Source organism: Dromaius novaehollandiae, chromosome 3 (genome assembly GCF_036370855.1).
Source record: "Dromaius novaehollandiae isolate bDroNov1 chromosome 3, bDroNov1.hap1, whole genome shotgun sequence".
NCBI classification, from domain to species: Eukaryota; Metazoa; Chordata; class Aves; order Casuariiformes; family Dromaiidae; genus Dromaius; species Dromaius novaehollandiae.
The window spans coordinates 50,856,307-50,881,669 of record NC_088100.1 but is presented as its reverse complement, the minus strand read 5'-3'; the positions used below and the strand labels follow the sequence as shown (position 1 = coordinate 50,881,669).

Sequence of the window (25,363 nt, the reverse complement as noted above, 5' to 3'; positions counted from 1 at the left end):
AAGAGAGGGGTTGCCTTGGAAACAAAGTCAATTGGCAGATGTCTGATCTTTTGATAAAAGATTCATCAAGAAAGAAGCTGACGGACGTACTGATGATTTATAGAGAAGAAAGAACCTGGCAACTGGATCATCTCTGTCTTCAGCTGCTCAGGTAAGGGAGATCACAACAGCCCCTAGGAAAAACGCTGCTTTCTTGAACATATGCAGACTTGGTGAAGACTTCCAAAGAGAAGGTGAGCCAGAACAGCAGGATGGTATTCAGGATTTTTCTCAGTGAAAAAAATGCATGGTTAAGTGAAAGCAGCATTCATTCAGAAACGCTGTACTTTCCCTTGTGTTTCGTATGTATATCTCCATGTATTAATATGGACCATGATGTATCATCATATGGCCACAAAGCCAGCAAATCACTCCTTTTCTAGTGCAGAGGCCTGGTGCCCCAATGATCATCTAGTTCCAGTTAAGAGGGAGTGCACAGGCAAATGCTAACACAAGTTAATGCTTCTGTACAGAACTGTCTCTAATAAGCGCATTTGATCAATCAGGTAGCAAAACTTATCTAGAAAGAAAACAGAACATAATCATGTTTCCGGTAGAAGAGCCCTGAATTTTGAACTTCAAGGCATTCCCTCTACATACTGCCCGCTCCTCTCATCATGGTGAGGTTCTTGCAACACTTTCATAATCTTGCAACTTTTCAAGGCAAAACTAGAAAATATGGAAGTGGGAGATGAATGCAATAACAGAGATGATGCAACAAAGAATGAAGGATACGGGGGATAGTTTTCAAAGAGAAGAGTAGGAATAACCAGGGATGAGCAAAAGATAAGTGCAGTGAGTATAGAAAAGGCCATAAGACCCATATTATACTCCTCTAAGTGCTAGGTGGATCTGCTCATCTAGATTATAAGTCTTTTCTCCTGCACCCATGTAAATTGAAATTGGGGTCTGTACATCTCTCTGTACAAATTGTGACAATTTATTGTAAACCAAGATCTAAACAGAGTCTTGTAAAGGCAGTGAGATACTAACATAAAGATAGTGCACAGCACACATTGGGTAAGCTCTGTGAGGAGGCCACAGATGGTAGAAAATAGCCAAGCTATGGAAATATATTTATTTTCTGTTTTTAAACACTGAAATGAAAATGAATTACCAACTTTATGATCCGGAAGATAAAATTCTACAGAGCACCCTTAATTTTGCATTTATAGGTGTCTTTTCGTGGTGAATTCCATGGAACTGCTTAAGACAACTTCTTTTTTTGGGTGGGTGGGGGATGAGAGGGAGTGGGTGATCCAAACTTTGTTCCATTGACAGAAATAGAAGGAATATCTGGCTCAACATCCAAGGGACTTACGGAGGCTAACAAAACACCATTTTCTCTCCTGTCAGCTCCACACAGTAAGCCTCAAGTATCAGAAACATCTAAACCAGAACAGGTAATTTGAAAGACAGCTTGGAAAAAACAGATAGCACAGTCTTCCGAAAGTGTCATCTGCAGAGGATGCAAAAATGCTAAAGTTTACAGTATTACATACATTATATGTAAGTATATGTATCAGAACACGGTCTAGTTAGTCCAACAGCTTTTCTTCAACTACCTTTAAGTGTTTCAGAAGAGAACATAAAACCAGTAAATACAGACATTCACAGAACGATCTCTCTAGAAGTTTCTTCTTGCTAACAAGCCTTAGTCTGTTGCTGCCACATGAAAGATTTCTTATCATATCATCCATGTGGTCTTGATAAAATCTCAGACTCAGTGATAATATCTAGTAACATTTTCTAAAATAATATTTAGTTGTGGAAAGAAATTTTCAGTTTACTGCCTATAAGTTTCCTTTCATTTCTTCAATGCCCTTTTTCTGGAGTTGGGAAACTGATCAGAAGCACAAAATTTCTAAACATCTGTATCTGCATAGCATGAACAGTTCAAGAAGAGGGCAAACAAAATACTGCTTCACTAGAATCCTCTCCATCCCACTGTAATATGACAGCATTACAACATTTCCAGTCAGTTCATATCCCATCTCAGGCATCCTAACATTGTTTGCTTTAGGAAAAAACAAAAACAAAAAACATAACCCATAAATCAGACAAAATAAAACTGTAATCTCAAATAGATTTGCACAATGGCCCAGGATCCCACACAAACTAAAACCAGTGGGAATGCCCTGTCCAGCCTGAGCAAAAGTGCTGAAAACTATACCAACATTTTTTTTGTTCAATGACTAGTTAATTTAGAACCCCAAAATACAGCTCAAATTCTTACAAAGAGCGATTTTATTTTGGATCCTTGGGATACTGATGTTTTCAGGTCTTAGAACATCCAGAAGAAAGCGTTTCTTATCTTTTCACAAGACTCTGAAAGCAACCCATTTGCTGCAAGAAGTAGAAGATGCAGACTGTTTATACATAAATAGAAGCACTGAACATCAGATTTTATAAAAATATGCTGTGTGCACTGGGAAGCCAGATGTGATGTATCTACACCCCCCCCCCCAAAAAAAAAAAGCCAAAAAAACCCACCGCACACACAAGAAGTCTCACTAGCTAGTGAGAAGAATGGATTTAGAGCAATGCTAAGCAGATCCTGGGGGCCTGCCAGGGCAAGCCACAAGCATCAGAAGAACTACTAGGTACAAAGTAGTTTCTTCCAGACCTAGATCAGAGTTCAGTCCTCCCTGATTGTGGGTAATCCTGCAACAGACAAGCCATTTAGCAGGACTGTTCTTTGAGATATGTTATCAATGTATATGTTCAGAGTGTGACTACATCTACCCTATAAGCTGGGTTTATTTTTAACGCTAGCAGTATCCAGAAGGGTATGCCTTCTACAAATTAGGTTCATTAGACTATGTAAAGAGTCCTGTATTTTTTTTTTTTTTTACCCAGCGATTTTCAAATTCTATATGGGCTAAAAAGGAGAAAGTTGCAAGATGTTGTGAAAGTATATACAACAAGGAAGTCACAAATAACAACAGTTACAGGTAAATAACTAGTTTTTCCTCCTTTGAGTGCCTGTCATGCAATGTGTGATTTCAGGAAGAGAGTCATACTGTGATGATTTCCACAAAAAATACTACCTGGAGAAGTATCTCAGAAAAATATTACCTGGAGAAATATCTCAGAGTGCCTTTAGGTCTTTATTCAGTTGGTCAACATTATACTGTGAATCCTCAGAAACAGCACTGTGCTTAATAAAGTATGAACAGAACTTCATGACAACCCTGCAGAACTCATCTAGAGGCATATGGTTGCTTGTACTTTGACCAAGTGAGCCTTAACTAAAATGGGGAGGTGAAGGGGAGAAAGAAGAGTTCTCGTCACACGATCCAGTGAAAAAATTCCCCTGGTTGAAACGCACATTTTCTGGGACAACTCAACAGCAGTCAGAGTCCTTCTGAAAGATTTCATGCTGACAGTATAGAAAGAAATAATGCCACATCTAATGTCTAACAATTGCTAAGATTTAATTGTGGAAAATATGGCTTAGAGAAATACCTCATACACATTAACAGCCTGGTTAGTACAACTCTGAAATCAACTCTATGACACCCTAAATGAAAAGTCAAAGAAAGTCCTGAAAGTTGCCTTGCCCTTAAGGGAAACAACAGCATCTGCGATAAGAGCCTGAACCCTTCCCATTCTCCTAATCAAAGTATTTTCTACCAAAAAGGGTATTTTATTAGACAAGACAACCAAAAAGACTCCACAGGCTTTCCTGATGCAGATGTTAATAGCAGATTCAGGTAATTCTGTGGAACCAGATTTCTCAGTCAGGTGGTGGAAGGGCAGCATCACACAAGTGCACTGAAAAAAGAAAAGATTTTGAAGCAAGGGAAGGGCTCTGCATCTGTGAACTTAGAAACACATGAGATCCTGAAAATAAACTGTCCAGATAATGCTAAAGTCAAGTGTAAACCATGCCTTATCATATCTGACCTCAAAGAACATACTAGATAGGAGAGATCAGGTTGGCATGGGAAACATGCATTAATTTCCCTAACTATGAAACCAGGATGCTCCAGGGATAAAAACAAAAAACAAAAACAAAAACAAACCAACTTAGCTTTTTTGCTGACATGTATGACAAAGAGAATACCAGGATACTCCTGTTATGACAAATTACTGGAATGTCACTGTATACCTGCCACGGGCGATCCATCAATTCTAGATGCCTGAAGTCATCCCCCAGACAGTGCATGAACCCCTGAAAACTAAGTTGGTGAAAGTTGAATTCTTTATTGTAATTCCAGGGGTTGAACGTTTCTCTACATCACGCACCCTATTTGTGGATGTGAAATGTAGCACTGTTATTATTCATCATTATTTGAACACGTTGCCCTCAAAAATGAGGCAATAAAGCACATCCAACATAACTCCCTACTCATCACCTGCAGTACACTGACAGAAAAACTGAGCTCTTCCATCCACTAATGACCTTAAGCCTTTAAAACACCAAAATGTTCCTGCTCCCCCTAGAGGAAGGGCAACTTTGATCAAGCTTCTGGATATTAGGAAAAAGGAAAAAGCCATTGTTCCACAGAATGTTTAACCCACAGTTGCAAACCTTACTTGGAAGAGATGCTACACAGTCAATGGAGTAAATATCAAGAAAATATACAATTCAAAATTATGTATGTACATGCTGCATTTGTAGCTTGCATATGGCTAAGAGCCAGACAGACTATAGTCAAGGCTGTCCATGTGTGGTAGAATATTTGTCAGAATCTAAAAGTGATTTTGAGGTAGAAAAGCTTTAACCACCAAGTAGTCCAATGCTGCTCTCTTAAGAGTTTTTAATACTATAGAGAAACTAGGTTTGATTCCTGTATGTTTTCCATGAGATTCAGTAAATACACTACATTTGAAATAAGACTGAACATTAATTCCTTTTGGGGTAATTATTCTTTGCAAGTCGGCCATCCAAAATCATTACCTTTCATCTCTCAGATAAGTAATCACAGCAACCAGAAATGTTACCTGCTGTAAAACATGGATACTTCTGGCATGAACACTTGATCAAGGTGGCAGTGACTGTCTTACAAGCCAAGATGCAAATCAATTTTCCTTCCATAGCAATGGAATTATTGCTAAAATTTCACATTTTGAATTTGAAAAAATACCATTCAAATCACTTGAATTGAAAAATTATAGTCAGCAAGGACTAGGACTGAAAGCTATATAAGGGAATCTATGTGGGTATCCAGTACTTCACAGACAGAGCAACATTGAACGTGCATAGCTCAACTTAAAATTCCACACCAGCTGGAACACGATCAGGATTTAACCTTTAAAAAACACACACATGCACTCTGTTCTCAATTTTTCTTAATCAAGACTTTTCTCTCATATGCACTACTTGAGGCCTTCCAATAATAACAGGTATACTATGCAACAGACTTAGTTATCCAAAGATTGTGAATGTTGCAGAAAAACTGTCTTGAAAACTCCAACGTGCCACCCCCTGAAATTAAGGTCAATGGACTATGATGAGTACAGACATTCAAAAAGCTACAGCGGCATACTGTAGTGATCTGCACTGTTGAATGCATCAATTGTGCAGACTCATGATAATGATCACATGGGACCCACAGTAAGACAAGCCTGGCAACAAGATGCAGAGCTGTGCAGTGCACAACACCAAACACGCCTAGGAAACCAGTCATTTACCCTGTATGAACATTCCTACTTCAAAACAGATTGTCTCTACTAGCCTAAGACACTCAGGAACTCCAGTCCTCCCTGAAGGCAAGTTAGTACAAGAATGTAACAAGATTGCAACCTAATGCTCTCAGTGTCCTTGAGGATCGTTGTAATTCCTTTAGCAGGTCTGCAAGACAGAATCATTGGAAAGTTGACTGACAGCCCATTATGAGGCCTGTCATCGGAGACCCCTGCGCTAACAACAGCAGAAGCCTGTCTTCAGGCTTTAGAAACCATGATCTGCTATTCTCCTGGTCTGAACATAAGGCCAAAGACTACCTTATTAAAAAAAAATTTAAAAAGCAAAGAAGAAACTGAAAAGTGAGAACAGCTCAGTTATATACTAAAGAAACTATTCAGATGATGCACACAATACGTACTGCATGTTATGCAAACCTACCCCCTCCTTTTTTTTAAAAAAAAACAAAATCTCAATTCCTAGTACAAAACTTTTAGGAATATTACACTGCTTGAAAAGGTTCATTTTATGACAGCAGTAACCAGAAGCCTAATGTAAAAGCTGTCACTTGGTTAAACACACAAAAAAGGCAACACAATCATGCCACTTTTAAAACTTATCTATCCTAAAATCTGTCACTCTTAATTTAAAGATTTAAGAAGAAATCTTTTAGTCAAACAGATATCAGAACTCATTTCTCACTTCAAAAATTCTTCCTGCCCTCTAGGAAGAGCAGGTGGAGCAAGAAAACTAAGAACAGCAGGGAACATGCTGAATTTTGGAAAAGTTCTGACCTCCAGAAGCGCCTTCCAACCTCACCTAGTCTGCAATTCTGTATGCAAAACCCAACTGGACATGGTCCTGGGCAGGCTGCTCTAGCTGACCCTGCTTGAGCAGAGGGCCTGGATCAGATGGTCTCCAGAGGTGCCTTCCAATCGCAACTGTTCTGTGGGGGGTAGGAACACCCTCACATTCCCACACAACTACAAAAAAACCCCCCACACCTATCAACTACTCTAACTCATGACGCTGAATTAGCATACCACATTCATCTACTGAAATGCTCAAAAGCCTTGCAAAGGCAAAGAAGAGACAAATGTAATAATGTTTTTTTAAAAAAAAGTGCTTGCAAGAAAAGCTTACAGCAAAAAATACGATTATCCTGAAACAGACAGGTAGAAGACGGGCACTCTGGATCTACATGAGAATGTAATTTACTACCTGATATGAGAAGGATGGGAAAGAGTGTGGCTAGAGAAAATGAAAGACTGAAAATCATCTAGGGAAAATTCCAAACAAAAGGAATCCAAGAGTCCCTATCTAGTAGACCTCTACACACAATGTGTTGCTTATACTGCCAGTATAAGCACAACTGCTTTTCTAAATTACTCAGAAGTGTGGTCTTTAACTTGAAAGGCACATCTCACTGTGTGTCATTGAGCAGATTACATGATGCACAAAGTTAAACTCTACCAGACACATACTAGCTCCACAAATTGCCAGTCAGGTCTCTCAGCAGGAGCGCTGGGCAGCAAAGTGCAGAGATACCTGAGGCTCTAGACCAAGTCATCAGGGCATAGCCAGAGTCAGCAGCTTTGTCTCAAAATGAAGGATGACAGCTCCAGGGAAAGTTAAAAGGATCTAACGGTGACCCTAGGAATCAGGGCAAGAAGGACGAAAGGGCATTGCCTGAGTCAGCAGTAAGGGACAAGGCAATGCAAGAACCCCAAGGCAAAGGAGAAGGGTAGTCAGATCTGGAGCTGTGCCTGTGACTAATTTTCTGAAATGATGTTCAGCTATGTAATGCTCAGGAACCATTACTTTAGAAATTAAGCCCTCTGCTATTGTGATTCTTCCATCTTAAGTGTTTAGTGATCAGGAGAAACCACAATTACTGATTTTAATATTAAGATAGTTTGATAGACTTTAAAAGGAAATGTAAAAACATAATAGTATCTTTGCTGCAGCAACTAATAGGAATTGTTTTTAGCTTTAGAATCGTATTTAGCTTTACCATTCACTCTTACAGAACTTAAGTTTTCCCATATGCCAATTAACATTTGCATTTTTCACTAACCTGTTTATTCTTTAACTATACTATCCACACATTCTTCTACTGCCAAAAGGACAAAGGAATTATAGTTTTCTCTATTGTCATTCATTGACTGAATGGTAAGGAATAGGTTTTGGAGCTTGTTTGTTTTTTAAACCAGGTGATTTCTTCCTGACCCAAAACTTAACATCTGACAAGCACTCTATTGTTTTAGACAAAGCATTGACTTTCATTGAGCCACTTAAGAGAATGTGACCGCATTTTGGTAAGCTACTACTGAACTTTCCTTTCAAAGACGTTACTCATCTCAGCAACAAAGCACATACATGCAAATACTTTGTGGTAATTCCACTTTCTTTGAGGCACACCTATTACTTATTTTCACAACAGCACAACTTTTAGAGATTATTTTCCTTTCAGAAAACAAAGGAGATGTGGTAAATAACTTGCACACAGCTAAAATAAGTATAAATTAAAGTATTAGAGTAATTACACAAACCTACAATCAGTCTTCTTTCTCAGCTATGAAGATTTTCAAAAGCATGCAAATGATTGAAAAGGATAACTGATGATGTAGATGTCCTGTAATTATTTCAGGAATTATAGAGGATTATATCATAAGCAACACCACCAGAAGTGACAAAAACATGAAAGGAATGAAGACTAAAATGGAGGCTACAACTGAGACCACCAGTTGGAGAAGGGATAAATAACAGAAAGACAGCATAATTTGCAAAATATGTCAATGAGTAGGCCAACTACATTCTGAGTCATTCTAAAGATGAACAAATACAATTCTTCTATAAACACATCATAGGGACAAGTCCATTATTTATGACAGCTCTGGTGATAAAAAGAGCACACTATTCTGTTTAGATAGGCTATTGATCAGGAACTTTGTGTGCATGTTAAATAATAAGGCTTAGAAGAATAATAAAGGTTGATGAAAAAACGTACACCCTGAACCTTTTTATTCTTTATAGTCTTTGCATTTTTTGCCTAATACAGAAAATATTATTGCCAGTTATCTATTTGTGGCACGGTATCTTTAAGCAAGCAGACAACTGATAGTAATTTTAATCATTAATCATTAAAAAAAACCCCTAAGGTACTAGCCCAAACATATTTGAGTCTGAAGACTCAAGGTGCTGTAACACCTTCATTTTTCCCAACTTGAATCTTGCATAAGCTGCCTTTTCTAATTCTCATTCTGAACAAAAATTCAATCTAAATTCTTTGTTATCATAGCCCTACCTAGACTGAACTGGCATTTCTTCTTTACCACTCCATAGCACACTTTTCCATTTTGGCAACTGAATCCCAATTGGCAATAAGGAGATTCAACACCTAGATTTCCCAGATTTGGAGACCAATGACCTTATACTGAACCTAATGACTACAGTGGAAAGACTCTATTTGGACTAGGAAGTGAAAATGAGCCTAAAATCCATTCTTTCACAAGCAAATAGGCCATAGGTAGACCACATCTGCCTGTTGCACTTTTTTTTTGAGGTCTTTAAAATTTCTGTTCTGAAGCAGAATTCTTCATTCCCAGTTTTTTTCCCCATTATCTCCTAACCCTATATAAAAAACAGACTCCTTCTCAAGAGCGTAGGTATTGCACTTTCTTTGGAAAACACAGTAGAAAGCCCTACCTTTGAAAGCTGTCCATCACTTGACTGCTTCTTCTTAAATAGTTGTTTTAACAGCTACTGCGGCAGGGGCAGAAGCAGACTACAGTAGGAGCAGACTAATTTCCTGCAGCCATATGTTAATAAAAGGTCCAGAAGTTGTGAATACAAATAATGAGATAAGACAAATCCTGAAGGAAGTCTGGAGAATCTGAAGCAGTATCAGCTAAAATAAACAGCAAACCAATATTCGAACCACGCCATTAGTTTCAAAAATTCAGCCAGAGCACATTAGAATGAGTATTCCTTCCAGGAAAGAATCTCTCTCCTTTGAAGGAATCCTTTTCTTTGAGGAGACAAGGAACAAGTCATGGGCACAGATATGAAACTAGTTTAAGTTATCAGGCAGAAATGACTTCCTGTATTCATTTGTCTCCTCTTTTATGGTTTTCTACACAAGCATTCCAAAACTCTAAAAAGCACAGGAAAGATAAACCAGTCTTATGGGATCAGCTGATGCATATTTCTCAAAGATTCTGTCAGATAGGCATTTGCCAAGGACAGCAATAGTGTCAAAAAGCAGGGCATAGTATATCTTCTTTTCAGCACCATCTAATTTTGTTAAAACAATTTACAGAAATCATTCATTAAAAATGGGTAGAGCAGGCCACGGGGGAGTAAACTGCTTGCAACCAAGCATTTCCTCTTTGAAGGCCCCTGTATTTCTAAGGAGCCTAGGAGTGACGTTCAAGCTTTCAGAATATTGAGAAATTGGAGGAGGAAAAGAAAAAAAAAAACATTCAATCTTTTCTCACCAGGGAAACTGTTACTCTTTATCAGCAAATCTGCCATCACTGCTGACATTTCTGTTGAAATATAGGAATGCAGAAACCATTTTAAAAGTTTCATTTCTGAAGCAATCACAATAGATGGCAAGGCACAATGGCTGAATGAGATGTAAACAAAACTAGGCTTCCTTATGATTGTCAGAAATTGCTCCTTACTTTCATGAGAAAATGTTAATGAATTCAATCTGCTTCTATTAATGTACCTATTTCATTATAACTAGTTGGTTATTTGAAAAACAGAATAGCAAGTCAAATGACAAAACTCTTCCCCCAAGAAGGTCCAGTTTTTTGGCATCTTTATAAAACAGTAGTGATTTCGTTAGTGAAAAGAATTAACACATTCTTTTCATCAGTCCTTGGGACAATAAAAGAGAATTTGAGATGGAAAGCCAGTAAGCTTCTAGCTTGAATAAAGTACTTCCCTCCTGTTTTCTTTGAAATAAATGTAATAGCATTAATGGCAGGAATCTGTCATGCTATTTTGGCATGCTCTACAGTTTCATCACGAACAAAAAAACAGCTTTATTAGACAAAATTCTTTTGGTACACATGCAGGATCAGGGGGGAAAGGAGTCTCGTACACCTTCTCTTGTAGGAAGTATATCATCTGTACAATCCTCTCACTTAGTTCCTGAAAGGCTTTTAAATCATTGGGATATTGAATTCAAGCTTACAAAACTGCTTCGTATGGAGAATGACAGGTCCCTGGATAACAAAAGTATTCACATTCTTGTAGGTCCTCATGTTATTATTCCTGAGCACAATGTACTCTAAATAGAAAAGGTCTCTAACTCTGTACAGGATGCTTCAAGTATGCATGACAATAATTTCTGTGCTTGGATTGCAGTGGCTTCTTAGCACATGTAAACACGTTCTATGGAGAAAGAATGCCAAAACTCTGCTACTGCAATGATCCTTCTTTTAAATACAACTCCTACCAAGATTAAACTCAAGGAAATATTTTGGAGGATAGGTTTGTAATACATTTCAATTGCCTTGTGAATCAGAGAAAGAATGACATCTCTGAACTCAGAAAAGGATGTAGATCAAGGTCTACCTGGCTCATGTAGCATCAGATGTGAATAGTGAACCAATGTGCTTGTAGGTTTAAGTCTCACTAATGAGTTAGAGCTGTTTGAGAGCAGTTGAGATTACCTAGAGTCATTACATCAGATAACAACATGAATTGGGCTGATATGGATTGGAAAACTGCTTGAAGTACCCATGTCCTTTGCTAAAGGGAAAACATTTTGTACTGTTTATATGCCCATTGCAGGTATGTCTGGTACTCTAAGCATATTATCACCTAAGTGTTGTTAAGTGATCCTTGGCACAAGGCTCTGCACAGGCAGATCTCTTGGGTGACATTGGCAAAAACGTACGCAGTAGCAAGCACGCAGGCAGCACATACAACCCCCAGAACAAGGTAAAGACATTATTTACCAACACAGATCTTGCATTCAACATAGAAAGAGGTAGGAGTTTTCTGCAGCACTTCTGTTTTGGAGAAAACTAGTTTGAACAAGAAGGGAAAACATTTTCCTGTATTATTAAGTTCAGTAATTTAAGATCTAATTGAAGATAAGTGCTGCTAAGTTTCAACTACCTCTACTATTTTTTCGTAGTTCACCAAGCTACCTGCGTTAACTCTTCACCATCTATGGCCAGAATCGTTGTATCTGAACTATTATAGTGAAAGACAGAAAATTAAATAACAGGTCATAAAGAATTAAAGAGGTAGAGTTTGTGAAAAAATGAACTTAGACTCTCCACATATGTATAACTGTATCTGAAAAATACAAAATTGAAGGTCTGTAATTTTTTCCCCTTTTGACTATGCTTTCCTAACACTCCCTTTGCACATTCTGAAAGAAAAATTGAACTCGACAGATCAAAACCTAAAAAGCATGAGCCACAGGATGGCTCTGAAATAGATGTTACAATCCAAATACAAATATTAGTTCAAAAACCTCTAGAATTTCGACAGTTTTAAGAAGTCATTTTTCAAACTAATTTTTATAAAGCATTCTGATGTCATATCACTTACTAGCTGCAAACAGTAAAAAATTAATTTTGTTTTTTCTGCCTTCAGTCTATGATCTCTATGACTGGTTAAAGATGCAGTTCTCAACACTATACATAATATACATTGCTACATACAAAGTTGCTCATTTTCCCCATTTGGTATTGAGATATTTCTTATACTAAAGCAATTAAGTTATCTCCCCTATTTTAAGCTGCTTGGGGTCTGTCTTCTTGTCTATTTATCTATTAATTATCAGTTTGGACTGTGCTTATAGCAATTCGCAATGCAGGTAACAGTACAGTTGCCATCGGAAAGACTATTTTAGATTTAAAATGATATTTTTAAAAACATAGTAAATGTATAATTTGTATGTATTGCAATGAAAAATAATCAAAATTGTCAGCCAGTAAAGTTTGATGAGCCCAAGAAAAAAAGTTCTTTTGGATCTGATCCCTTTGATATGGAAAAATCTTGGAAAAGAAAAACAATTCAAGTTGTTTATTAAACAAAGAAGATGCTAACCAAGGAACAACTTCATAGATTGCTTCTACAAAACTCAAAACAAACAAGCTATGAGAACACTCTGGGAAGCTAGTACACTTCTAGAATCTGAACTGTTAAGAAGGTGTGGAAATTTATACAATTTACAAGAGATTATATGCTCTACAGCCAAATAAAAAATGAAAAATGTCTGTTTGCAGAAAATATGTATTTTTGTATTTGACCGTGACAGTCTCAGCATGATTCAATGAAACTGATATTCCTATCAGTTTCTTTGCTGCTATTAACAATGAGACCTAGAAGAATATCAGTTCTGATGAGCAGCTGTAGGACTTCAGAATCAACTTGCCTGAAAATGTATTTTTAAATGTATCAGACCAAAACCATTCATATAAGTTTTATGTATATATTATACTTATAACTTGTTACATATTCTGTGTTTATATATACATATATATACACACACACACACACATATATATAAAATGATTTCAGTCCGACTCAGACTAAAGCTAAATTTAATGGAAATAATTTCCAACAAACTTAAAGACTTCATCATTTACTCATGTTCAGGACAGAAATAAGGTTGCATACTAAAGCAGATATGACAGACACAGGAAAGGATAAAATAGAAACAGTTCAAATGAGCAAAATGAGACACCAAAAAGTGAAAAAATAAGACTAAAAACAAAACAAAAATCCCTTAAACTGATAACCTTTTAAATACAATACCATTCTGATGCTCATGTTGCAGTGAGCAATCTTTCTGGTAATAGTTTTTCTCCCCCTATTTCCATGAATATATCCATACAGAAGTCAGTCATTCTCTAATTAAAGAGATTATCAAGGTAAATCAGGACATTCTGTGGTTCAAGATACCAGAAAACTCAATGAATGCAGTACACAACACCATATGAATGGGTAATTGTGAAAAGCAACAGTAACAAGAACCTCACACCAAAAATTTGTAGAGCTAGCAACTTTATAAAGGATAAGCAAATAATTTTGAACAGACAACAGGGATGTATACTGAAATAGTATTAGCTATTTAAGCATATCTGCAAGTTTTAAATTACCATTCAGAAGGTGGGTCATTCTTTCCAATTAGTAAAAGTAATAATGACTTTTCAATTTTAAGGCTCACTTGGACACCCTCAACTAATTTTGAGTTTTAGTTGCTATACTAAATTGCTTCACAGCACAGCTTTACTATTAAAAAAAGTCAGATTACAGTAACTTATGTAGTATGAAAATCCATACAGTTTTTATCAAAAAGTCTTTTGCATTACTGATTTTAATGGGAGAAAATGATTTTGCACTGTAGCATCCACCTTGGTCTTTTACTTTCATTCACCCATGCTTTCTTCCTTCTCTGTGTTTTTCTCCTTTTCCCTCCCTCCATACTCATGAAACTTTTACTTTGTCCCCATACGCCTCCAGTCTTTCAGATTTGGTCTTTTTTTAATCCTGGTTTCAATTTCAGGTAGAAAGCAGAGAGCTACGATAGTTCTATGTATCAGTTATTGTAAGAGCATCAGTGGACAACATTCTCCAAGTTATTCAGTACTATCATCAAGTTAGTAATGAAAGGCTTTTCATCTTATAACATTAAGAAAATACTATTTAATAAGCAAAGAAGCATTATAATATCCAAGGAAATAATTTCTTCCCAAGCATGAAAACATGATAGAAAACAGGTATCTGCTGATAGATGCGTTTAAAAATGACCAATCTTAAGGGATATGTTTTGAAAATAAAGTGTTATTATACATTCTTTATTGTAGAGGTTGTCAGATATGTCACCATTATTTGCATCAAAGAGTTGTTTGTCCAACTACTGATGCAGCAACTGTTATCCCTACTGAACAGTGCCCCTGAGCATTCCTCCCTGTGCAAGGGTTCAGACCTGAACTAGACAAAAAAAAACCAAAAAAAACAAAAAACAAAAAAACCCCACAACTTAACTGAATTACAGAATGTATATAATAATCTAGGTGCAGTAAGAAGACTGCAGGCATGTAAGACTGTCCATCACACTTGTTTGGTCACTTAAAACACAAAAAAAAAACAAACAAAACTTCTGCCTCTATTGCCAAGGAGTTTATAAAGAAATTAAGCTTAGTTTTTGTGTTTGAGCACATATTAGTTCTCCTTTTGTCAGTAGGAGCACAGACAATTCCCCCCCCCCCCAAAAAAAAAAACAGAAATGAAAATGTTCCTCATCTGTGGAACTAAGGCAAGAATGTTTAGTACTTTAAAACAACAGGCTTGAACTGTAAAGACAAATACACTGATTTTAAATTTCAGTATTCTATATACAATTACTAGAAGACTTAGCCTGAAAAGGTTCATGATCGAGCAAAACTAAAATTATTTCATATCAAACAATACCCTACCTATATTTTCTTGGACAAATCAGAGTGGAATATTCCTGGGAACTGAAGTGTTAAGCTTTTGTTGCCTAATGATCCAAACATAAATTTGTTTTAATGCATTAATACTGCTGCCTTCAAATTCCATCAATTCTAAACATGTTGATACTTGCACAAATAAACAACTAGGAAAAGGCTTGTGCAAAAGTTACACAATTACCATACTCAAACAATACTGACCTTTCACCTCTCAGTTGAAATAAAAATTTTCCTGCTGTCCCTTTCAGGATGTCTTCCCTCTCTGATTTGCTGATACGCTCATTATAAATTAATTGACTCTTTCCATTGTTAAATGGTGTGTATGCCCTTTGTTCTGCTAAGCAGTTTTCATTACTTCTGCAGAGACTATTCATCATAGCTGGCTCTTCAGAATCTAGCTTTTCTTCATCTGAAACAGCCAAAGAATATATTTTCTGGAAGTGTTCTTACACAATGCACACAGAGGAAGGAGTTATTTTTCATGTTACATCATCAAAATTTGCTCATATCAATTTAAAAAGCAAGAAAGCTTAAGACGACTTAGAGCAAAGTGTTCTGCTTTGCACGTGAGTCTTTATGAACATCATTCCTTAATTTTTTTTTCTCTAAACCTTTTGACCTTTCAACAATTTTTTTGATTTTATTTCCTTTTTACAGATGGGTGGATTGTATCTTGCAAAAGAAGAGATTATTTTTCAGAACTGAAATAAAGGAACTCAAGCCAAACATAGCTGTTAATCTTGTTCCTCGGTATGTACATCTATGATAAGAACCTGCACTAAAAGCTTATGTAAACATTTGAATGACAATGGGGGGGGGGGGGACAATACAGACTTCCTCCCGTAAAACAAAGGCTGTAACTACATTAGGTTCTCAACTTGTCAAACTAGTAACATCAACGTATTAGGGTGATGGATTAGACTACATATAGGAGGACACAATATGAATATATACTTACTGAAGATCTACACAATGGTGTGGCAAAATCTAGTACATTTTGTGTAAGACCAATTATCTTATTCTGCAGTAAGCTAAGAAGTGAGATATTCAATGTATCACATAAAGTATCAATCCCAGGCAATGAAAGAGCTGCTGTTATTACAAATGAGTCTTTGTTAAAGATGGAGTTCCAGGCTGTTTTATAATGAGCCAGTTTGCAGGAAACCAAGACATCAAGTCATTTCCCATCTGTGAGAAAATTGCTTCCAAATCCCACGTTTCAGTGACTTTTATTAAATCTCCACTAATGAAACTCTTAACAAAGTACACTGAACAAATACAATGTAGTTGGAGGCCTGTCAAGGCATATCACTCCTCTTTACTCTTCCTTTTATACTCAAGAATCCATCAAAGAATCTCCTTAGAAGATGCCATCTCATTATCTCTTTAAACATTTCAGCATTTAATGCTAATTTTACCCGTTGAAGCAAACTTTCAGAAGAAACTGCATTACTTAGAAATCTATAGGAAAAAATTTCAAATGCATGAGTAGCTTAGGACCCTCTCCAATCCATTTTCAGAAGTCAGTATCACTTTTGGAAATCACATTTTCAAAACTGTATTTAAGCCATGTAAATCTTTTTAAAGCTCACTGTGAAAGGACATGGAAGCCTATATTATACTAATATAATGACATTTGTAATTATTATGAGAAAAACCTATCAACATAAAGCCCCCTCATGCAGTTACTTTTCTAGGAAATAACTTGTATCAAAGCATTCTTACTCTGATCAGGAGGAAACATTTTAGCAGGAAGGAAATTTTCCTGAGAAGTTCTTCGAAAGAAGTCTGCTCGAGCACTGCTGACTTTTCTAACCTCCTCAGGATCCACAGGAGGCTTTGGAAGGGAAATGGAAGAATTTCCATCTTTTGCAAAAGTGAGTAATTTTGGCTTCTGTCACACAGATAAAATAAAGAAGTTCTTACAAAAGTACAGTCAATTTCTTTTCCATATAAGCAATTTTTAAAAAACCCTTACCCTCTGTATAAATAATTTCTTCAACTTCAGAATAGCATATATGGGAATTACCAGCAGCAGTTTAATAACTGTAAGTTTGCTCATTAAGAAAATGCATCCAAAGTTTTCTAGTTTTCTTCCACTTTCATACATAAGCTAATTGAAAAATCTAACACCAGAATGTAAATATATTTAATATAGACATAAGCATGGTTAGATTTTATTTGATTCATAAATACATTACTTTATCAAGATTACTAAACTGTAACATTTCTTGGACTTTTTTTCTAATTTCCCCAAAGAGTACTGTTCTGGAGTAAAGAAACTGTACATACAACAAACAGATATTAACTGTTCTAGTGTGCTCTTTTCTCCAGAACATTAAATGAATGACCATGACTTAATCTTATGTTTAAAAAGATTAAATGCAAAAAACCTTATAGTACAGATATGCTTACAAAATGAAAATAATTCAAAATTCTAGTCATCTTACCCAATAAAAGCTGACTAGTTTCCTTTTGATTCTTGTTAATGTCATATAGAATTACAATGCAACGCAACAATATTTAAAATGCTTACTGATTTTTCATTTTTCGAAGAATATTTGACAAAATTGACTTTATAAGTCTCTGACTAGCATTATATAACAGGATTCCACTTCTCCCCAATCTATTTCATTCCAGCCTATTTCTACAGCATCCTGTCCTAACACTATGGTGCACCATATAAATTCACATACTTTATATGTTAATACTGCATAGTGTTATTTCAGAGATTACTCACATGATCCAGTGGGCTAAGACGAATACCAGAAACGGGTCTTGATTCAGCCAAATCAAAACTGGAAGCATGAAGACTAACACAGAAGTTAAGTGTAATATGAATCAAGCAGACCCCCCCCTTTTTTAAAATTGCATGCTTCCTCCCTCTGCCAGTGAATATGGAGAAAACAGAGAGGAAAGGAAGAGTGACAGCGCACCGCATTTACATCTTTACATCACCACTCTTCTTTGCATGAATGCTATTCAGCTTTGATACCCAGCAAGGCAGTAGGGTCAAGGGAGAAGAATCACGGGACTACCTGCACGTCTGTCCTGATACGGCTTATTTCATACACGTCTACAGTATTTCTCTACTACAAGCTTAAATCTATGCACACACCCAAGCGTGTTTAGCATCCAAACTATCTGATACAAGCTCTAGAACACTGCAGGGAAGAAAGCTCCAGTTTGTGCAGGTACAAGCTTACTCCTTCCCACGGCACGCACAGAACAAGCATGGACATGGCTATGTATGTTCAGCCAGAGTCTGCCATAAAGTATCACTTGCAATCTCATTACCTGATCACCAACAAACAGCCAAGTCTTTCTCAGACTCCTTCCTTCTATAAGGGCACAACACTGTATGCAGTCAGGAATATAAGATACACAGAGCGCCTGAAGTCATGCTGCCATGAAAACAGCATGGACACCAACTCACTCTTTGGCCGTTCAAACACGTTTTGGCATCCTTTCTGGCACGCTTGACACCTAACATTATAAATGTAGCTCACATCTCCTCCCTACAGTCATTACAGAATTGATATACAAGGAGAGCTAAAAAATGATGGGGAAAATTGATGTGTTAAAAAAAAGGAACAGGAGATAATATCAAAGATCGTAACCAGAACCCTAAAAACAATTTTTTCTTTTTGTTTTTTCCCTTCTGTCACAAGAGATCTATTGTGCTCTGTGCATTATGCTAGGTAAGGCCCCGCACAGCAAGGTAAGAAATAATTCTGAAGTAATATAAATTCTGGCTAAAATACGCATTCTTAACTCCAAGAGCTACTATTTTATATTGAAAAAAATCCAAGAAGGCTCTAAAAAACAAAAAAAATCTAGTGTATGAACAGTTTGCGTAGAGCTTTCACAGTTTCTAGGGAAGAGATAAAGGTTATCTTAAGAAAAAGGTGGGTTACGGATCTTTATTTATTTATTCCCCACTACTCTCCAAGTAAAAAAACCATTATAATGACTGCCTCTGGTAGCTCTAATCCAGAGGAACTTCCTGAACATGTAGATTAACACCAACAGTAAGTATCATTAGAAGAAGGCAAAGGACATGATTAGGTAGAGATTAACACAGGCAGAACCACCATAAACAATTACAGAAGCAAATCCCTTGCTGCTAAAGGGTGGTGGAAAATCTTAAAGACACAGTACCTAAAAACTGAAGGGGGTCTATTCTCAAGAGTTCGCGAGGATCCAGATCCAAAAAGTTTCCTTTGATCCTCTGTAGGTGTAAAAGGCCTCTGAGTTCTTAGTGTTCGCAGAACATTTCTTGCTTCATTTATGATCTCCGAACTGGTCTTCTGCTTTGGCATGGAAAGCCTGTAGAATGGTTCTGGCTTTTCTGTACTTTTTTTCTTTGAAGCTTGCATTCCTCTGCAAAGATGTGCACAGGAGAAAGCCGTACAATTTATGTAGAAGGCACAGAATATAATACTAATTTTTAATTACAAACTAATAATACCTCAATGTTTATGCTATATCAATGTAGTTAAAAAAGGATATTATAACAATATCCGAGTAGTTAAGTGGTGGAAATTAAGGATTCATTGACACTGTGTTGTTCTGCCTATTTCTCAGGTCCATGGGAAAATATTCAGAAAGAGCAGAAATCATCTGACATGGAGGTCCTTTAGTTTTTCAGTGGGACCTAGAAAACATCCTGTTCAACACAAAAGTACTTTCATGGCCAAGTGCTCTACTCTCTCATACTGCAGAAAAACCTATTTGTTAACAGCTAAGTACTTCTATCATAATCAAAACAGGAATTCAATAAAATGCTGTAAAGAGATACTTTCCTTCCAACAAACTTCAGAAATACCCAGTATAAGGTATTGATCTTACCAAGTGCAGCTTCCTAATAAGTCAAAAGACACACTGTTATCAGTAATTGGTAAGGAGATGCAAAGAAGAACAGGCAATAAGTTCTCTCTGTGAAGAACCCCTCCCCAATGCAGACAGACAACACTAACACAAGATAAATCATCAACCCAAACTTTCAATCAGTGTTCTGTCCTATTGCATCTTGTGGCAAATGCATTGAGCAGTGAAAGACTTGTTTCATAAATCTACCAAGGGCCCCTCTCCCCCCCCCCCCCCAAAAAAAAAATCAATCAACATCCTGGTATAGTACTCTGTAGACACCATCTTTTCATTGCACAGCAAACTCATGAGCCTTGCACCAACCCAAATTCCCCCTCTGCTTTTCAAATGTATCTAAGCAGAAAAATACATGTCTGTGCACTGTCTTTGACCCAGGCTGGCATGTGGTAACTTCTACTCTTTCACTCAGCTGATGACAATGAGCCAACATTAGATCAGACACTGCCACTTTGGATATTTCTGAACTCTGAGGTAAAATCGCACACACACAAAAAAATCCCACACCACTCCACTTTGGATATTTCTGAACTCTGAGGTAAAATCGCACACACACAAAAAAATCCCACACCACTCACTTCTCCCATTTTAGTTCACTTCTTCCTGTTTTGCAATTTTAAACTTCTATCTACTTTTTCTGTACTTTCTTTCAGAGCCCCTACACACTGGCACAGTTTCCATAATATATACACAACCCAGCCCCTTCAGCTGAACTACACGAGGTAAAACTGGATGCTAAGGAGCAGTGCACCAACCTCGTCCACTACAACACGCAGAAATAAGAACGGATCAGGAGCCTAAGTCTGTCGGTGTTTTTAATACCTCCAGTTATCACTAATACATTACTTTTCTTCATTATAACTGAATTTGGCTCCCTATGCTCCCTACTATCCTTCCCTCTATTACAATGTGATTCAAAAGAGTTAAGCAAGCAACTCCACCGTAGAAGTCTGTTCAGAACAACTATATTCCCCACTGAATAGAAAAAGTGGATCAACTTTCCCTATTCTCCCAAATAATTGGAACTAAGACTTTGACCTTTAAGTGGAAGGTCTTTTGCATAAACCATATGTACAACATACTGACTTAGCATATATGGAAACAATAGCTATGAATAAATATTAAAACATAATCAATAGGATCCTACAAATAAGAAGTTTGAGCTAATTCACATTTCTTTTCTGATCCATGTATTTCCAGCCACCTGGCTAAATTTTAATATAAATCTTCTCGAGTATTCTAGTATTTTACATTTAATCTCTGAAGGCCATTGTTTTCTTTAATTCTTGAAATCACTGTGCTCTGCCACTGAATGTCTGTTTTGTGGGATTTAAGTATTTGTCCTTAGAGTTAAACTAAGAAGCAACCTGAGATTCACGTTTCTGTGAAGCAGCACCACCTCCATCAGCCTTCATTACATTTTTGTCAAATCTACTTTCAGTTGCAAATTGTCTATTCTAGAAGTACATTTATTAGCTAGTTACAACTGAGACGAAACTTCCAGTAAAAATCTTTAGGTTTTGGGTTTTTTTTAAAAAAAAAAAAAGTCTTCACCTCTTACCTATTTCTTTTTAACTGTCAAAGGAACTTTTCTGCTATAAGCTTAATTAGTAAATCTTGTTTTAATCCCCCTTCCAACCCATTAAAAACAAAATTTTAATTATTAATGTTGCAAAGAAGACCTGCGACTTATTTTGACTGCTTGACTGACTTCCCACACAGCAGCTCACTTCTTTCTGCCTTGCTACGTTAGTGCAGAGAGGAGGGAGCACGGCCTTTCCCCAGCCTCCCGCCACTGCTGGAGGGGAGAGCACGGCAGGTCGCACAGCCTCTGCTCTCCAGCACTGAGCTGGGAGCTCCCAGGAAGAAAGCAGAGAGCCAGCAACCGGCACCGGGGGGCAGCACTGAGCACAGCGCAAGACTATTACCACTGACCCTAATAAAGCATTAACATTTAATAATAATGCCATAATTGAGCGTTATATCAATGTATCAGTCATTGATACCCCTTAATTATTAGTCAGAAAATGTAACAGAGCACAGAGAAACAAGCAAGCAGTATTATATATATATCCTCATATTTTTATGACAAGAAAACTTACTTTCTTGCAAGCAAATAAGCAGCACAAGAAATAATATATGTGAATGAGTTTGTCTGCTGTACTATCACAGTACCACTATTGCTTTTTCTGTCTGTCTTTACCGCAGAAGAAAGGTTTATATCCTCTATTTTAAATGCTTCAGCAATAGGCATTGCAAGCATCAATTGCTCTGCTGCAGCAGCACGCATCAAATTTCACCTGCTCCCCAGTCTTATGCATCCCAGTAGCTCTGAGAGAGTACCCTGAACTATATTAGGCTACTCCTCTTCCTGGAAAACTACTACCTAGTCCCATGCATGAGGGAAAACCCTTCCAGCCACCAGCAGCTTTCCTGACTTTGATGAGCAGAATGTACCCAACTCAGTTGCAATGTCAGAGAACAATTTAAACTAAAGTGCAACAAATGAATGCAGAAAGCAGAAGCATAGGATGAAGGAGTAGTACAAGAGTATGGAAGGGAAATGACTGCACTGGCTACTTAGTGCACAGTGTGATTTTACCCTTGTTTTTCATTGTTTTTGCAAGACTATATTTCTGCCTGCTTTCATACTTATTTGTAAGAATTTCTATATAAACTGTTTTCACAAACTTTTATTTAAAAGTTTCTTAGTTAAAAATAAGAAATTATTCTAGTTATCAGTGCTTCTTTCTGAAAATCCAGCAATAGTCCCATTTTGCTCCCCAATCCCACACCTCAGCAGCAGGAGACAGAAAACGGCAACGTTGTAGCCTCAATAGGGACAGCACAACTGGTATAGGTGGATCTTGTCCCTCACTGCTGTCACCATTTCCTGGGTAGCCTTTAAGTTGCACAGATGAAGAGCTCTCCTCTGCCTCTGCACTGGAAGGCTTACAGCAGTCTCTAGAAAGTTGTACTTGGTCTCTTGTCTTACTCCCCCCCAGGGTTTAGTCCAGATGTCTCGTTCTTGCTGTACAGGAAGATTTGAAAGCAGTAGGTATCAGTACAGTATCAGAAAACCCTAGCTCAACAAAGCATGACTCAGAGAACCCTGGATTAGCACAGTCCTACCTATCCCCAAAAGCAAGATAGCTGCACTCTTGCAGCATTCACCCCGAGCTAATTAGCACATGTGAGAAGCACAGCTGATCCCATCAGATATGGCACCACACTGACCCTGCTATCCTATCTCAGATCTCAAAAGCAGGACCATCTGATTGCACTACAGCATGCAGAGTGGGTATACTCACCCACCCTGAGCTACTTCAGCCATCATTAACCACAGCATTTCATTTCATAGGACAGACGTGTGGGTTGTGATGGGAGTACCAATTAGGGGCGGGAGGGGGACGTACATAAGTCACTGTAGCAAGGAAATAAACTTCAGCTAGACATTAGTCTAACACAGGTGGAAAGACCAAAAACTGTTCAAAAGCCCACTAAGTCTCCTTTAATAAAAACTTGGGTACTACAGCAGGTTTTACCATATAACTTCAAGGGCAATGAACACTGACTCTGCTTCACCAAACTAGTGAGGAGAAACCTTGTGCTTAAGCTATAAAAACTCTGCTTGCTGACAGCTGAACCCGGATTCTGCCTGTCCAATTAAATCTCTAAAGCGGTTGATACCCAAATACAGATTTAATAGCTATGATAAAACAGATTTAATAATGGCTACTATTAGATACAATTTAAACAATAACTCCAAAACCACCCTGCAGCATATCACTCACAACCGAGATAAATTCAGATTTGTAAAGTTTTGCGGCAGAGAACTCTTTACCAATAAAAAAGGAGAACAAGAAAAACAAAACAAAACAAAAAAAAGCAAGAAACTGAGCCTGCAGTTCGTCAGGGAGCCGGATTTTCAGTGCGGCCGGCAGACACCGCACCCGAGATGGATCCCACACGCCCCGGACAACGCAGCGCCTGCGGAGTACGAAAAAGCCTCACCCGAGCGTTGCAGGGCAACCAGCCCAAACCCGGAAAACAAGAGCTTCCCGGCCACGCTGAGCACCGAGCTGCCGCGAAACAACGCAGCGGCGCCGCCCCCCCAACTCCAGCCGCTCGCGCCCCGGCCGCGGCGGCCCCGCGCCCAACGGCCAGCGGCGGTTCAAACCCACCGGCGCCCGCTGTTCCCATGGCAACCGTACACACCATGGCCGCCCGGCCGCAAGCGGGAAGCAGAAGCGGCAGCGGCGGCGGCCTGGCAGAGCAGAGCGCCAGCGCCACGCGGGACCCCCGCTCACCCGCAGCGAGGAAGAACCGGTCCCCACCGCCACCCCGACCCGTCTCCCTCAGTCGCACCTGCCGGCAGCGGGAGAGGGCGGAGACGCCACGGCGCCTGCGCGGCCGAGCGCCTGCAGGCGCATGCGCAGCTCGACGGCCGCGCGGCGCGGCCCGAGCAATGGAGCCGCGGTTGTGGCTGCTGCCGGCCGCGGTGCGGCCGGCCGCGGAGGCGTGGTTGCCCTTCGGCCCCCGGGACCTGGCTTTTCTGGTTGCCGGCGCTTCTCCCAGTCTGTTGCGGCCCCAGTTCAGGACACAGCAGTAAAAAGTCCAAATAGAGGGTCACAGAAGTTCCACATTCTGGAAAGTTGGAAATGTTGGATGTGTCCCATTCACTTTTCTCTGAGCTCAGGCTCATACTGACCGAAAACGGTGGCATTAAAGTTTTCCACGGTGAAAGAAAAAAGGGTACGAGCCTTTGTCAAACTGGGGGAGGAGGGGCAAAAATTAGGTGTAGCTGAATTCACAAAACCTCTTGGCTTGGTCATGCACAAGACATCGAATCGCTCGTCTTCCTCAGCTTCCTACCGGCCTTGAAACACTATTGCATCGCCTGCTCGCATCCTGCGTGCTTTGGGATCTACGAATAGCTGTTTCCATGCCATTCATCTGTACGACATCTGGGCACGGATCGCTCCCACAATCCAGGAGCGGGGGGGCAGGAGCACAGCGACTGCCAGCAGCCCGGCCAAGGGGCTGCCAGCCGCGGCCACCACCAGCGCAGGGCCCTGCCGGGCCAAACCTGTGTGCGGCCCGCACCGAGCAGCTCCCCGCATGCCGAGCGGCTCCCCGTGCACCTTGCCCCGTCTGGCTGGGCAACGCCATCGCCAGCTGCATCAGAAAATCGCCAGACATGTGACAATGGAGACGACAGGCCCGTTGCAGCAAATTGATAGTTGATAAGGACGGTCCCTGTCTTCAATCTCTATCTGAATTCATTCTGAAGTTTATCTAAAAATTGCTAAATGAGGGTGGTTACGAACTCTTT

General features: G+C 38.7%; 1 protein-coding gene across 8 annotated transcripts in view; it reads right to left on the bottom strand.

The window, feature by feature from the left end:
- The window catches only part of ARMC2 (armadillo repeat containing 2), a 72,130-nt gene extending 47,666 nt beyond the window's left edge, over positions 1-24,464 (bottom strand). For 5 of the 8 annotated variants that reach the window (XM_064508857.1, XM_064508861.1, XM_064508863.1 and 2 more), the window contains exons 1-5: positions 24,397-24,464; positions 19,303-19,524; positions 17,882-17,954; positions 16,867-17,035; positions 15,343-15,550 (exon numbers count right to left, since the gene is read on the bottom strand). In XM_064508857.1, the coding sequence (XP_064364927.1) occupies positions 15,343-15,550; positions 16,867-17,035; positions 17,882-17,954; positions 19,303-19,524; positions 24,397-24,461 (737 nt within the window). In that variant the 5' untranslated portion in view covers positions 24,462-24,464. Of the gene's footprint in view, positions 1-15,342; positions 15,551-16,866; positions 17,036-17,881; positions 17,955-19,302; positions 19,525-24,212 lie in introns of those variants that run through there. The other 3 variants (XM_064508859.1, XM_064508860.1, XM_064508865.1) reach the window with 3 other exon arrangements.
- Positions 24,465-25,363: the final 899 nt, after the last annotated feature.